This window comes from Emydura macquarii, unplaced genomic scaffold, assembly GCF_026122565.2.
Source record: "Emydura macquarii macquarii isolate MOO-44397 ecotype Brisbane River unplaced genomic scaffold, CSIRO-AGI_Emac_v2 contig_2897, whole genome shotgun sequence".
NCBI classification, from domain to species: domain Eukaryota; kingdom Metazoa; phylum Chordata; order Testudines; family Chelidae; genus Emydura; species Emydura macquarii.
The window spans coordinates 32,848,318-32,865,020 of record NW_027133034.1 but is presented as its reverse complement, the minus strand read 5'-3'; the positions used below and the strand labels follow the sequence as shown (position 1 = coordinate 32,865,020).

The 16,703-nt window shown below is 44.0% G+C and overlaps 1 protein-coding gene across 3 annotated transcripts in view; it reads left to right on the top strand.

The window, feature by feature from the left end:
* Positions 1–16,703, top strand: part of PAM (peptidylglycine alpha-amidating monooxygenase) — a 218,229-nt gene that overhangs the window by 170,710 nt on the left and 30,816 nt on the right. For 2 of the 3 annotated variants that reach the window (XM_067569135.1, XM_067569134.1), the window contains exon 15: positions 9,548–9,856. The exons of the other annotated variant lie outside the window; for it this stretch is intronic. In XM_067569135.1, coding sequence (XP_067425236.1) covers positions 9,548–9,856 — 309 coding nt within the window. The remainder of the gene's footprint in view (positions 1–9,547; positions 9,857–16,703) is intronic. 3 annotated transcript variants of the gene reach the window in all.

Sequence of the window (16,703 nt, the reverse complement as noted above, 5' to 3'; positions counted from 1 at the left end):
CATAGAATATTAGAGTTGGAAGGGACCTCAGGAGGTCATCTAGTCCAACCCCCTGCTCAAAGCAGGACTAACCTCAGCTATATCATCCCAGCCAGGGCTTTGTCAAGCCTCAGCTTAAAAACCTCTAAGGATGGAGATTCCACCACCTCCCTAGGTAACCCATTCCAATGCTTCACCACCCTCCTAGTGAAAAACTTTTTCCTAATGTCCAACCTAGACCTCCCGCCCTGCAACTTGAGACGGTTGCTCCTTGTTCTATCATCTGCCACCACTGATACCAGCCTAGCCCCATCCTCCCTGGAACCCCCTTTCAGGTAGTTAAAGGCTGCTATCAAATCCCCCCTCATTCTTCTCTTTTGCAGACTAAACCAGCCCAGTTCCCTCAGCCTCTCCTCATAAGTCCTGTGCTCCAGCCCCCTAATAATTTTTGTTGCCCTCCGCTGGATTCTCTCCAACTTGTCCACATCCTTTTTGTAGTGGGGGGCCCAAAACTGGACACAATATTCTAAATGCGGCTTCACCAATGCCGAATAGAGGGCATTGTCAAAATAGTGTTGTGAAAAAAGCTTTCACTAGAAACGCTATTGTGAAAGAGACTGGTAAATAAACTAGAGAAACATTAGATTTGTTATGGTTTTGTTGCAGAATAGAAGAGATACATAAATAAGTTTTTTCATTTAAGTAGTAAGTATTAATGTTTAATGGGCACTAACAATTTAAAAAAAAAAAAAAACTGTCTGGCCTAAGGAATTTAAAATCTGTATAGACCTAACATTCCGTACACATAGTACCTGCTATCCTAAACCTGAAACTGAACTCAAAATTCCTCAGTCTCACTATTCGTCTGCTGTCAGCAAGTATTTGTGAAATACTGTGGAAAAGAACATGTCTTAGCCCCCTCTATTTGTTACGGGGCGGGGGGAGTTCTTTACCCTGGCTTCCAGATCTATCACCAGGGACAGACTGCAAATCACACCGCTGGTATCCAATCAAAGGGTAATTTATTGTGGTGACAACCAATAACACAAAACCACTGAAGTTAAGAAATAACAGTGAGGGTAAACCCCAGGCCCAAATACCAATAACGCAACCCCTTGGTCCCCTCAGTCTTTAGATATTTACAATCGATCTTCACTCCATCAACGGAGCACTGTTCACGATCTGGTCTTCTTCGTCTACTTCAGCTTCAGGTCCGCAGTCGTCTGCTTCTCGGCCTGGTCCGCAGTCGTCTGCTTCTCATCCTCAAATCACGATGCCCACGCAAAGCAAACGTACCCTCGCCACACTGTCACTCAGATGGACAGCTCCGAATTGTGGTACTGATTGCCTTAAATCAGCTTGGTTTGCTTCTTTATCAGCCAATCACAGGCCGGGATCTTTTCCCGCTTCTTGGGTGGTGCACATGGCACCAAATCTTGTGCACACAGCACTCTACATTATAGACTTCCCGCCATTTTACCCTGTCCTCCAGGCAGATTTGTCTTGCTGGCACCCTGACAAGCATCAGTGTCTTGGTTTCTCTGTTATCTGACTCCATTTTGGATTTGAAATCCAATATGGAGTCTGGCCTGGTCGCCCTCTTATTTATTAGCAAAGGACTATTTAAACCTATTTACAAAACATAAACAATCATAAACAATTTCCCCAACATAGTGGTTTATCCACATAGCAGGAAACAATCTACTACTCTTGTCAGTTATTCCTTTAGCTCAAATAGCAGAGGTCTGTGCTGTGGATCTAAAGAGCCAACCTGCTACTGACCCAAGCTGGGTGGTCTGTATGGTTCTGCAAGATTTTTTCAATTTGTTTTTTTAAAATTCCCCACCACACGCCTTCATTTAAAAGAACATTATAGTTGCAGAGTCAAGAATTCAAAGGTTAGGATACTCCAGAAATAAGGTTTCCAATGCAACTTTATTTCAGCCCCCCTGTGCATATGCATTATGATAGTCTTTAATTATATGATCATGTATTATTTTTCCCACAGGACTCCTGCCTCATTGAGTGCACAGGCTGGACCTGCTCTGTGGGTGAATCAGGGTTATATAGTGAAGGAGACTGTTATTTGTAGGACCTTGCTTCATTTGTTGCAGATTTTGGAAGGTATGTAGTGAATAAGGCAGGGATTGCAGGGAGAGAAAGGGGACAGTCTCATGGTTAAGGCAGTTCTGTGCCACCGTGGAGAATTGGATTGGATTCTTGCCTCTGCCACAGAGTTCATATGAGATGCTGGGCAAATCACATAAACCAGATTTTTTCATAAATGGTCACTAATTTTGTGTTCCTCACACTGTGGATTCGTGTGCCCAACATGAAATGCCTGGTGCCAAATTTGCAGAAGTGCTGAAACCTCACAACTGCTGTTGAAAGCGATTGGACCTGTGCTGTATCATACTAAATATTCCAAAAAATCAGGATCTGGTGTTTCAAGTTGGCCACCCAAAATTAGTGGATATATATATATATATATATATTTTTTTTTTTGCCAATTTTGGTTTTAATCATTCTGTGCCTCAGTTCTCCATCTATAAAATAGTGATAGTAATAACTCCTAATCACACAGGTGTGTTGTGCAGATAGTCATTAATGTTTGTGAAACATTTATACAATGGTGAAACACCCAGGACAAAATTAATAATTTTGTATTCAGTTCAGGGTTTGGTTGGTGTGCAGTAAATAAGGGCTGGGGCCGCACACTGAATGGGAAGGATACAAAGAGATATTGAATAGCTACTCATTCACAGAATGAGGCAGGGGTCCTGTGGAAAAATGTGATCATATAATTAAAGACTGTATCATAGTGCACATGCACAAGGGGGGCGAATTAAGGTAGCACAGGCAATCTTAATTCTGGCGTTTCTTTAATTTGTCAGTGCTTGACTTTGCGATCTTAAAATATTTTAACATGATTTTTTTTAATATAATGCTTGCATACAATGGTATTTTGGGACTGCTGGAAATACGTTGTTCACATGGCACCAAGGTTGTATAATTTTTGATGGTGCACTGGCCAGGGCGCTGAGCCCATGTCACGTGGGAGAGGAGCAGGGGTAAAGGGCGAGGCCAGGATCAGGGAGTGGACGCTGCATAGGGCTGGGAGCAGCTCCTGGCCAGGGCACTGGGCCCACATTGGAGAGGGGCGGGGGAAGAGGCGGAGGAGAAAGCGTTCGTCGCGCAGCGCTGCTTGGGGCCGGCGCCGGAGCAGCTCCTGGCCAGCCACTAAGTTTGTAGGGAGGCAGGGAGAGAGGCAGAACGGCGGGGCCGCCCTGAGCACTGGGGGCCACTGGCACTCTGCACCTCCATGGCTGGCTCCCCCACCCCCCAGCACCACACCACCAGGCCCACCATCCTCAAAGTTGGCGGCACATGGGCACCACGGGCCCATATAACTCACTGCCTATGGTTGTTCAGGCTGATTGAGCCTATTAGGGCAGTCCTGGATCTTACAGGACTGTGCAGCAGCAGTAAACACCTCAAGTAGTTTTTATGCTTATCAGTAACTTGTCTGGGGAAATCAACGTTGATCATAGAAATTAACACACAGAATTTTTAGAAGATTATTGTATTTATTTAATGGAGATAAGTAAGGATGTATTCCAGTAAAAGCATGACACTAATGTGAACCACATTGTCAAGGAAATATTCTTTATTAGAGTGATATCTCATTTTACATTAAGGAAAATAATTAAATGGATGCAGCTGGCTTAACGTATTTCATGACATGAAGTCACTTTTTTTGTTCTAAAAGAATAGCAAAGTAGGATTTTTAAAAGCAACTGTGAATCTGAAGATTGCAAAAATATATTTTAGTAAATGTAGCCTGAGTAGCACAGGCAAAGACACGGATTAAGTCTGACGAGAATGTAAATTCATTAAAATCTTTCTCACATATAGCCATATCACACCTGCTCTTCTCCCTCCTCTAAAAAAACTATAACCTCTCTGACATAGATTCTTCTACTCAACCCCTTTTTCCCAGGATTCTTTAATTTTTCTTTTTCAAACTGATGCTTCTTGCCCTTGGACTCTTTGACCTACCTTTTCCCAGCCCTCTTAAATACAGCTCTTGCTTACTTGACTGGCTTTTTTGTAGCATTTCCTCAGACCACCTGGCCATGCCTCAAGGAATCTATCTCAATCACTGCTGGATGTTTGCTTGGCTTTTAAGCCTCTCTCTCTCTCTCTCTCTCTCATACCAAGTCCACAGATCCTCATGCTGATTTCATGCAGTAGGCCTTCACCCAATTAGTAGCTTTGGAAGTATCATAGTCCTGTTTGTCACTGGCAGAAAGGGAGTGTGGCAAAGCCTCTGAAGATCCTAACAGTTTCTGTTTTGCATCCACAGCTGCAAGTAGGCTTGCTCCAGACAACCCCTGAAACCAAAAGAGAGCTGCTCAAATCTGGTTCAGAATTATTAGGACTATGCTATCAGAAATAAAGCCCTCCTTTCTGTTTGCCAGAGATTGCAGGAAGTGCATGTATTGTTTTCCAGCTTTAGAGGAAGAGTAGGTTTGCCGTGTACCTTTAAGGCCTTGTCTACACTAGCATTTATGCCGGCAAAACTTTTGTCGTACGGGGGTCTGAAAAAACACACCCCTGAGTGACATAAGTTTTGCCAGCATAAATGCTTGTGGCCTAAGTATGCTGTACTGAGCAATAGAAAGTGAAGCTCCACCTCTGTGAAATATGGAATAAAACTATATTCATAACATTTTAAATCCAGTCTCATCAGATCTATAGCATCCATAGTCACTCCCATCACAACAGAGAAATGTTCTGGAAATATCCATACCCTCTGCACCCATGTTCCTTTGCAAGTCACAAGTTGGTAACTAAGGTGCTTCAACACTGCTTTTCTTTTATGTGCCGTGCTCACCTTCACAGAGTACAATATCATGGACAAAAAATAATAGTGCAGCCACAGTAGCACAGACAGCACAGCACAGCTAGCTGCCCCAAGAACAAACCCACCTAGATCCTGTGGAAGATCCAAAGCTGATTATATAAATCTGTTCTTCTTCGAGTGCTTGCTCATGTCTTTTGTAGGTGCATGCATGCCCCCGTGCACAGTTACCGGAATTATTTTCCCCTTAGCGTAGGGCCGGCTTTGGCGCCCCCTAGAGCCCTGCACACATGCAGCGGTACATATGGCACTGCCGGCCCTATGCTCCCTTAGTTCCTTTTTTCCACTTTTGACAGTTACTAGAACTGCGTTCATTGCTTGCTTAATTCGTAAATGCCTCTTAGTGTTTTAGTTTTAAGTAGCTGTTAAGTAGAAGTAGTTTAGTGTATTCTAGATAAGTAGTTGTTAATAGTTTAGTAGTTAAGATTTAGTCCCTTAGAGACCTCCGCCCGGCAACAGGGCATGCTGTAAGACCTGCTGCAAGTCCTTCCTGCTTAGTGACCCCCCACAATAGCTGTTTGAAGTGCTTGGGGGAATTGCATAGGAAGGACAAGTACTGAATCTGCAAGACGTTCAGGCCAAGGACACAGAAGGAGCGGGAAATTCTTCTAAAGGCCCTACTGATGGAGGCCATCTTAAGACAAGCTTTGGAACCATCCTGCTCCCTCTTGGTGCTGAGCACCATGTAGGTGCAGAGTGCCCCTCCAGCACCGAAACTTCCATCACAGAGGAAGCAGAGAAACAGCACGCAGAGAGGGGTCTCTCCCCCGCACCTAAGAAGGCTAAGGAAGCGGTGTGGAGTTCAGGGCTGTCACACCATCAAGCTGAGCAGATTCTGCAGGAGCAAAGCTCGCTGCCTAAAGCCCTCAGTGCCTTGACAGAGCCTCCTCCGACTCCAGGGAGTGGAAGAGTACCTTTGCAGCTTGTGGTGCCATCGACGCCAGAGGCATTTCAAGCGGTAAGAGACTTAATGGTGCTGCCTTTGCCTCTAACCCTTTTGCCCCGGACAGGGCAGGAGAAGACAGCATCGGCATCGAAAGGGAAGCCCCCGATGGGATCCCCTCAATGGCTGCATAGCTTTCTGGAGCATTGGCGTGCCTCCCCATGAGCCAGATCACTGAGGAGATGATCCCCATCATCCAGGCACCGATCTCCAAGAGTACATTTCCCATCACCGGTCAGATCGCCGGAGAGAGAATGCCGTCAGAGGGAGCATTCAGCGGCAGCTTCTTGGCACCATTCCCGGTCACAGGCTCCCAGAACCACAGACTCGGCTGGGTGGCGCCGGTCTAAATTGAGGTCCAGTAGATGTTCGCCACCAAGGAGTTGGTACCAGTCTTGTTCCCTGGCACCACTGAGTTCACCCATGCACTTATGGCACAGAACCCGGTCACTAGCACCGGGACGCTCCCCCAGATATGATTGGCATCATCGCCGATCTTAGGCACTCGCCTCTGGTGCAGCGCCACTCCCACTCCTCTTCCCCCTCAACAGATGGCTTCTCCGTCTCGGCACCAGTCTGGGGAACGCCACTGCTGGTCACCAGTATCCCGCTCCACATCGCAGAGGCGGCGGTCACTGGACCACCGAAGGTCTCAGGAGGCCAGACACTGATCCTGCTCTCCTTGGCACCGCTCGGCGGGAAAGGGTTCAGGATTGGGCCATTGCTGGTGGTCAGGGAGTGAGTCCGATTCTGCAGGGGAGGGTAAAACACCAGCACCCCACCCTAACCAGCCCCATCGACCTGGGGGGTCAGGACCAGGGTCCTTGCCTGGCTGCTCCAGGATGGCCTCAAGGGCAGTGGCCCTTTTGGAATACCTGGGGATTCCCTGTGGCCACAGGACCTTATTCCCTCCAATCCTCAGGGAAACAGTCTGCGGCCTCAGTGCCCCCAGCTGAGACTCACAGCTCAGTCTCCGAAATGGAGTCGGACCCATTGGAGGGGGACATCTGCTGTGGTCTCCCAACAGCCCAGGGGTGATGGAGATACCACCACTCCCTGCACTGGATCAGTCATCTTCCCCCCTCCAGATGAGGCGGTCGCAGCAGGGCCCTCAGCTCCTCTGGATGACTTCCGCAACCATCAGGAGCTCCTCAAGAGGGTTGCATCAAATTTGGGACTAGAAGCCGAGGAGTTTCAAGAAACATCAGACAATCTCTTCAATGTGCTGGGGACTGCGGCGCTGGTGTTCTTCCCGAAGCCACATGCTTCAGAGGATGAGCAGAGGTGCCACACGCTGGACATGCGCAGAGCACTGGCCTTTTACATCGAGAGGACAAAACCATTCCATATGTCCACGCAGCTGTTCATGGCAGTGGCCAACAGGATGAAGGACTTACCTGTGTCCTCGCAGCGAATCTCCCCTTAGATAACCTCCTGCATTAGGTTCTGCTACGAGCTGGCAAAGTTTCCCCTTCTGAGAAGTGTCACAGCTCACTCTACTAGAGCGCAGGCCTCTTCTGTGGCGTTCCTGGCACAAGTGCCTATCCAGGACATAGGCAAAGCCGCTGTATGGTTGTCGGTGCACACCTTTACGTCCCACTATGCCATAGTTCAGAAAGCGAGGGACAACCACCAGCTTCAGTAGGGCGGTTCCGTAGTCAGTGCATCTGTGAACTCCGAACCCGCCTCCAAGATACTGCTTGTGAGTCACCTACAATGGAATTGACATGAGCAAGCACTTGAAGAAGAAAAGACGGTTACTTACCTTGTAACTGTTATTCTTCGAGATGTGTTGCTCGTGTCCATTCCATGACCCATCCCCACTGTTGGAGTTGACGGCAAGAAGGAACTGAGGGAGCATAGGGCTGGCGGCGCCTTATGTACCACTGCATGGGCACAGGGCTCCAGAGGGTGCTGAAGCCGGCCCTATGGGCACTGCTAAGGGGAAAAAAAATTCCAGTAACTGTGCACGGGGACATGCACGCACCTACAATGGAATGGACATGAGCAACACATCTCAAAGAACAACAATTACAAGGTAAGTAATTGTCTTTTTTTTTTTAATGTCTGGGGTGGGTTGGTTTGTGAATCTGCATTTGGACAGGTTTATTAAATTTGCAGAAGGCTGCTATTTAGAATAGGTTTTATGAGGCATACTAGCATAGATAGCATAACAAATTTTGTTCAGGTCTAATTTGCTTTGTTCATTTTGCTAAAATTGGCCCTATTACTTCAGCAATTATCATCTGACAGAAGTTTTCACTTGGGATATTCCTCTTTGAAGGCCAGGCTTTGGAAGCCTAGTTGTAATCATTGAACCAGACCGTTTATAAACATGACAGAATCTCTTCATCTCATTTCTGAAAGACTTAATTTCCTCTATACCAAGTTATTAATGATGAATTATCACTGAATGAGTTATCATTCTGACTTCCTACTACTTAATATGTTTTTTAAAAATTCTATGGTACTATAAATGTAATTTTAAAATTAAATAATGCAATTCCTTAATCATAACTCATCCCTTTATTAGGTACATGTAGAATGAAATGAAAGGACTCCTCCATCCATATACACACATATATATATAATATCTCCGCAAATTAAAAGCATATTTTGTTAGTTGAGTGTCTGTTCCCCTATGGCTCTAATATACAGACAGAACAGACATTGACTTAGAGCAGCAAAAAGTTCAGTTACTGTGTGAGTGACTGCAAGATGGTGGAGTATATATTGGTTAATTTGGCTTAGGGCAGCAGAATCTCTGAGGATAGCTCTCATTGTCACCATTTTAAGTCTGTTTACAAGATCAAACATAAATCAGTCTGGTTGCTGATCAGTGATTAAAACCACTTCAGACAGGTCTTATTTTTTTTTCAAGAAAATCTGCATTTTACACTTAGGTTAATTTTTCTTTTTCCATGTTCTTGGGCCAGCATTCTAGAATTTGCTACAGGCATGAGTAGGTTATGAGAAAGCATGCTGATTTGTTACTACACTGTAGAGACAACTGCTTCCTGTTTGCTTGGGAGTGATTTTTAGGAAGGAGTCTTCAGCAATCTGCAGTAATAGACTGAAAAATGCTACTATGTCTAGTTAAAAACTGTCTGTAAATATACCTTGTAGTTAGTGAGTCTGCTTTCTACAGCACATTTATGTTGAAATTATTGCAGATTATGTTTTCCTTGTATCTTGGGCTTCTTAAGCAATAATACTTTTCAAAAAAGATCTTTTGAAATGTATGCCTATTACCATTATTAACTTCAGAAATGATAACATTGACAAGACTACAGAAGTCTTTTTTTTTTTTTTTTTTTTTTTTAAAGATAAGTCTGGCTTTTAAATCCAGCAGAGTGCTCTGTAAATATCCTTTATTGAAATTGTTGTTGAAATCATAGACACATTCTTTTGTTCCCAAGAACACCTTTAGAGAGGTGATGTGCTCTTTTTTGGTCCTGAAATATCAGGAACAAGTGGACATTATTATGTAAATTAAGAATCATAAAGGGTTGATATCTCTTCATGTCACAGGCTTTCTTCATTTAAATTTATGAAAGACTGCAAACATTTCCCTCTTGCACTATCAATGACCGTATGAATAATTTTACATTACTGTAGTTTGCTAAAACTGTAGAAAACTTTATAATCTGTTATAATCTTTTTCCCCCTCTCTCCTCTTATCTTTTTTCTTTTCTGTACAGGTGATTTCTATTCACTCATTTCCAAGCTGCTAGGAGAAAGGGAAGATGTTGTTCATGTGCATAAATATAACCCTACCGAAAAGGCAGAGTCAGATCTTGTAGCTGAGATTGCTAATGTAGTCCAAAAGAAGGATCTTGGCTGGTTTGGTGCCAGAGAGGTTACAAATCATGATGAAAGGGCCAATACTAGTCTCGCCAGAGACAGAATTCACAAATTTCACAGACTAGAATCCACCCTGAGGCCACCAGAGAACAGGCCTTTCACTTTACAGCATGGTGAGGGAAGCTGGGAAAAAGAACATACAGGAGGTGGGTTTAAGGGTTCGTTTTAAGTAATGCACTGTGAAGTAAGAGCTGTGATCCACATTAGCAAAATCTGAAGGGAATATCAATTGGTGCTTGGAATAATTTCACAAAAATGTCTCACGCATTATGAAAATTGTCTTTTTACATAGCTCAGTGATTATATAAATTATAAACTGTTCCCTCCCATTATAAAGCGAGGATGTAGCCTAGTGGAAAAATGGAGTTAGAATAATCAGCTCTAAATAATTCACTTTTGGGCTGTTAAAATTAAAACATTAAGGTTTGAACAAATTATAGTTAATCTGGCATTAATTCTGCTAAATTGAAGTAAATAAATATGGATACAGTAGTGAATTCAAGTGTTTTATTTTTCCTTTTATGCAACTGGCTTCATTGAAAATCTAATGGGGCGATCTTCACACCATTGTTGACTTTTTTCACCTGACTTGGCTTGTGAAAGATTAAGAATTTCCAAGCTTTATTTCTTGTAGTTCCCGTTTCCCCCTAAATGAGGAAGAGTAGTTGTTGTTTTTGAAGAGTGGTCGAGAAAGTCCATATATATATTTCTTTATTTCAAACCAGGATTGGCTACTCTAACTAGCAGATTAAAACACATTCCCTTCAGATTTCTATGGCAGCAAAAACCATAGAAGCATATTTGTTTTACTTGTGTTGTGGTCTCTGTGATATTGATTATGTTTAGTCTTGCTAATGTGGAAAGGCAGATAATACAGCATGTGAAGAGTATCTCTGAAAAGTATCTGTTATGTATGCATGGCAGCCATTTGTGTGTGTGAGCTACAGCAGCGCAAGCTGCCTTTATGTTGAAAACAGACAGCTTGATGTTTCCAAATACATTTTCCTTACAAACATAAATTATTCATCATTTTTAATTGCAATTTAAAATATATTAGCATGCAATGCCTTCTGCTCACATGAGGTTCAAATACAGTTTAGTAATTGCGAAATACTGGGTTTAGTATTTAATAAAAGATCAGAGATGTGGACTTCTAGCATTAGATGTTGCTACTTGCTTTAAATGCAGTACAGCTACAGTAATTGGCAAGAGAGGCAGGGAGGAAAGCATGAGGAATATTAACTGCTATGGGCCTAATTTTCTTCTCCTGTATACAAGTCAAAATCAGGAATAGCACAATTAAAGACAGTGAAGTTATGTTGGTGCTAGTGCATGGAAAATCAGGCCTTGTGACCAAGAAGCACGTATTTTCCTGCAAAATCAATTCTCTAGGTCCATAAGGTTAAAAAATATGATTTTGAGAAGAAAAATGTTACAATAAGTTTCCTTCCATTTTAATTGATTGAATGGGTGAATGTCAGTGAACTGAATAAAATGCTGACTTGCTGCACCTTTTAGTATGAGTCTTGAATACAGAAAAAAACAGCAACTTGTTTTCAGTGTTGCTGTGGTATCAATATTTTGGTTGCAAGCGTAGGGGTGGGTGGGTTGGTTGCTTGGTTGGGGTTTTTTGTTTTATGTTTGCTTTGTACAACTGACCTGCCTGAACGTTTTTTGGAACAACCAAAGCAAATTGAAATGTTTTCTTTAAATATTAAAATCAAAGTTTATTTCCCCTTTTTAATCTATACAGCGCTGCTTATTCACAGAAATTCCAGACTACAAGGAAGTTATTAGTGCCATCTTTTGCAAAATAGTGGTTTCATAATAATGTGAAAAATCTTTAATCACACATTTACTTTCTGGAGGAGAAAGTATTTATGCACACTAACATGAAATGTTTTGTGACTTCCCAATGGCAGGTTTCAGTTTAGAAAGAAACAATTGGATAAGCTGGATGTAAAATTATTGTAATTGTTTTATTTATTTATTTATTTAATTGGTTTATTTAAAAATAATAATAAAGGTACCATCCTGATTGCAGATAAAGATACTGTAAAATTTAAAACAAAAGTCACACTAAGCGTCACATGCTTAGTTGCCACTTCCTGCTGTCAAGTACGTATCTCATATAAACATGAAACTCTTAAGGCTTCCTAGCACTAGATCCACTTTCTGTTAGTTGTATTAGTTTAGTAATATTGGCATGTAGTATTAGTTTAACTTTGTTTTAAATTCAATAATATTTTACTTCTGCTTTGTTTTATATCTGCATCTCAATATTTGTCTAACCTAATTTGCCTGAATTGGTAAATAGCGTGTGTGTGTGCATGTGTACTGCTGCTCCATGTGTTGCCTACATGTTGAACAGTCCCATTTATTGATTGACACTGTTCGACACAGTAAGAATGGCAAAATAAGGCTTTAAATGCTCGCCTAAAAATAGGCCTTTATCATCACTCCTTTTTTTAAAAAAAATGTATATATAATTTTTTAAAAGAAAGTAATGATGGTAAAGGCCTATTTTTAGGCATGTGTTTTTCAAGCCTTATTTTGCCATTCTTTCTATGTTGATCAGTGCCTTACACCACGTATAGGCCTTAATCAGTAAATGGGACAGTTCAACATGAGTGAGGATGGCAGAAGCAGATCTTTAATATCATTGTCCTAATCATTAAGTTCTTCTTCAAGTACTGTCCTGTGGGTGCTCCACATCAGGATGTGTGCGTATCCATGCGCTCCTTATCAGAGATTTTATTTAGTAGTGTCTGTGGGTCTGTGCCTGCACCTTAGACACCCTTGTGCTCTGGTACATGGTTCATGCCCTTGTGCTCAAGGGCATGAAGGAAGGGGGCAGACCCATTGCCACTCCTGTTTCCATCTCAGCTACCTGCAACCTGAGACAGAGTGTCACGGTGTCCATTAGCTAGCTACATAGCTTGCTATCTCTCTCGCTTAATCTTTTCTTTTTCTTTGATAGTTTATTTTTTGTTATTTAGCTTTAGTTATTAGTTATTTATTTGTGCTTCTGAGATGAGAGGCTTTCCTTCCCTTCCTCATTTGCCTGACTGGGCCTTTGTTTTTTTCCTCAGGCTTTGATCCATAGCCTCAAGTACCAATTATGCCCAAAACCCCAGGCTTCAAACCCTGTTGTAGGTCTTCCCCTGCAGGAATAAACATTCAAGCTGTCTCCGAGAGACTCATGTCCTCTCCAGGTTTTAAAAGCAGACCTAAGAAGTTAAGGGAGGACAGACTAAAACTCTTGTTGATGGAGTGCTCTCTGAGACCCATGGGGTCTGATTCACATTCCTTATTCCTTGGATCTGGTTGCTCAGAGAGCCCTGGCAACCATTTCTACCACAGCAGTAAGCAAGGACCCTGGGGCCCTTCAGAACTACCCACATCTCCAAAGAAGACCCCATTCTCTAGAATGGGATAAAAGAAGGGGAAAGTCACCCCCTTGGTTTGGGTCCCAGTAGACTTCACATCCTGATATGGATACTACTGAGGCTCCCATCACGTACGTACCCTCCGATCCTACCATCTTCAATGGTGATTCATCGCCTGGTGCTGACATGGTGACCAGTCCCACACAAAGATTTGGAGGGTACAGAGAGGTATTTCCAGCAGGTACATATTCTGGTAGTCTCACTAGCCAACCAACCATTGACCTCCATCACCAGTACAATGACAGGAACTTCTTTGGACCCCAGAACTGACTTGACCACCAGTACCAGCACCACTTTTTCCTTTGATAGATACAGGGATGACCCCTCATCCAATTCTGAGATGACTGTACAAGATTCTTCCACCTTACAGCTTCCGTCCCTTGATGTAGTCCCTGAGGAGCAAACTCCAAGCAAGAGATTGACCCAGCAACTTTGGCAAGGACAGTCTTATGGCCCCGTCCTTTTCCTTCATGCCCCACCATGGTAGGCTTATTGCAGTCCCTTAGAACAACTTGTTTTACAAGGTCCCATCTCATAAGAGGACACGTCAGGAGCAACAACAGCCAAGCTTAAGTCCTGCCTCCTAGGAGGCTCTTGCAGAGGAGCAAGACCCAGCTGAGAGAGAAGAAACACCACCTTCCCACAAATCCTCCTCCTCCTCACCATGTAAGGTTGTCATGCCTCCCCCACCATCTTATGTCAGTGCTTTAATGGCCTTTCAAAATTTTATTAAATGTATACTGAAGATCCTACATGTTCCATTGGAGGGCATACAGGAACTCCATCATTGCCTGCTGGACAGCCTTCATACGTTTCCTCAAGTAAAATCACCTTGCTCATCAATGATGCTGTTCTGGTCCCAGCATATGTTGTGTAGCAAACCCCAGCTACTATACTGCCTATGTGTAAACAGGCTAACAAAACAATACTAAATTCCACCCAAGGGCTTCGACTATTATTTTCTCCCACTCTACATCCAGCTTCCTGTCAAGGCCGTTAATGAAAAGAACAGGCAACACTATCTGGCAATGAGATAAAACAACTGGATCTTGTGTGCCACAAAAACTACTTACTCCTTAGCCTCTTTGCAATTCAGAGTAGTCAATTAACAAGCCCATCTTTTATTGAACACGTGCCTCAGTATTAAAGTGAACAATTTTAAGCCCTCAGAACAGAAGACTAGACAACTGCAAAGGCATCTCTCCAGAATCTCATTCAGTAGTCATGCACCAAGCTTTTTAGCTGCAGTCCTCTGGACTCCCGTGGGAGTTGCAAAATACTGTCAAAGACCTTACCTTCAAAAAGCCCAAGTTGTTTAGTGATGCCATGGATGGGTCCCTTCATTCTCTGACTCCTGGGTGATGCTATGATCTGTGGGCATCTGTACACCTTGTGACAAAGAGAAAATTCAATAGATCTCAGATAGTTCAACAAGTCTTGCCCAATTCATTACCAACCCATAAGGTTGGCTGAACTGCTCAGGAAGAAACCTGGTTCACTAAGAGAGAGCCTGACAGCCACTACTGTAGTGGCTGTCAATCTGTTTACCACTGTGGGACGCATATGCAGCTCTGTGTTATGTGGCTACATCCACACAATATATATACTACCAGTACATTTAGCCCCTCCAAAAAAACGATGTAGTGTTTGTTGTATGACAGCAATACAATTCAAGTCAATATAGTACCCTTCAATTCAACACTGGCAAATGTCTACTCGAGCATTTTATATTAGCAAAGTAAGTCAAAACATTAACTGTTAAAATTAATTAATTTTACTGTAAATGTGGCATGGCATGGTGTATTGCCACCCTCACTTCCGCGCCGCTGCTGGTGGTGTAGCTGGGCTGAGCTTCTCTGGAGCCTGCCTGCAAAGATGGGGAGCCCTGCCCAGTGCAGGGTGCCCTCCAGCCAGGGAATGCCCCTCAGGTACCCAGCACCCCAGCAAGGGACTGTCCCCCCCAACATCCAGTTGGCACATGTGCCTGCCCTGAAGCGACAGGGTGCCCTGTGCAGGACAAAATGCCCCCCCATCCCACATGGATTTCCCCCCATGTACCCAGCACCCCACCTAAGTACTGCTCCCCCAGACCTCAACCCCCCCATCCAGGGATTGTGCTTCAGTATGTAGTTGCTCATCCAGGGACTGCCACCAGTCCTTCCACTACAGTCTATCCCCATGCACCAGCTGCACCCCTCTCCTCATGGCCCTAGCATCCTCCACCCACACCCATTGCCCCAGTTCCCCTCCCCCACCCCATTGATCTATAACCTTGGCTGTACAGCCCACTTTTCCCTGCCTGCCACTGCGGTCCTAGTGCCAGGGAACTTGCTCCAGCCGGGGTCACTGGACCCATGATCCTGCCACAGAGGAAGGGAGACACTGAGCACCCTGGCCTCCTGCCAGTGCTGCTGGGTCTGATCCTGCTGCGGGGAGGCTGACACCACTGTGCCCGATCTTGTGCTGCCTGAGTCAGTGATATCCTCAAAATGAGCACTTTGTTCTATTGGTTGAGGGTCACAGACTCTCTCCCTCTCCAGTTCCTATGCTGCACCTCTTCTCCCCTGCCTTTCCCCCCAAACCCTTATGGGGATAATTTCTCCCATTTTCTACCTTCCTGGGAGCTCATCACCTTGTACAGGTGGATCCAAGTGGTGATTCCACAGGTTACTCCAGCTTTCTGCAGCCCCACCTTCCTTCCCCTTCCTTCTTCAGGACCCTTTCTCACAAGGATCTCTTGAGGGAGGAGGTTCAATGTCTCCTGACATTGGAGGTGATCAAACCCGTTCCACTGGACTTTATTAGAATAGGGTTATATTCCTGGTACTTCCTGGTTTAGAAGAAAAACATGGGGTGGAGACTAATTCTGGACTGCAGGACTTTGAACAATTTTATCCGCTTTCAGTGGTTCAGAATGGTAACGCTAGACTAGTGATGGTTACCTCTCTGGACCCAGGAGATTGGTTTGTCTCCCTCGACCTTCCCAGTGCTTATCATATCGCCATGCAACCCTCTCACGAATGTTTCCTATGTTTTGTGGTAGACAGAGACCACTACCCATATCACATCCTACCCTTCAGCTGCTGCACCCCAACCCTCAAAGGGTCTATACCAGAGTGGTCTCAAGCACCATAGCTCTGTGAATTTCTCTTTATCTGAATGATTGGCTTCTGAAAGGTCGTTCACTTCTCAAGGTATGGACAGCAACCAGCACGATCCTCTCTGTTTCATTGTCTGGGCCATGTCAATGCTGAAAAGTCTTGTTTCACATCTACTCAACTAATAGACTTCATTGGGGGTCACTCTGGACTGCAACACCATGAGAGTATACTTGCCCAAGGACAGATTTGCCACAATATCCAGCCTCATTTCAACAATGCAACAGAGCCCACAAACCACAGCAAGCACTTGACTGCAACTCCTGAGCCATATGGCAGCCTCTACGTTTCTGACACTCTTAGAAATCATAGAAGTGTAGGACTGGAAAGGACCTCAAGAGGTCTTCTTGTCCAGTCCCCTGCACTCAAGGCAGGACTAAGTATTA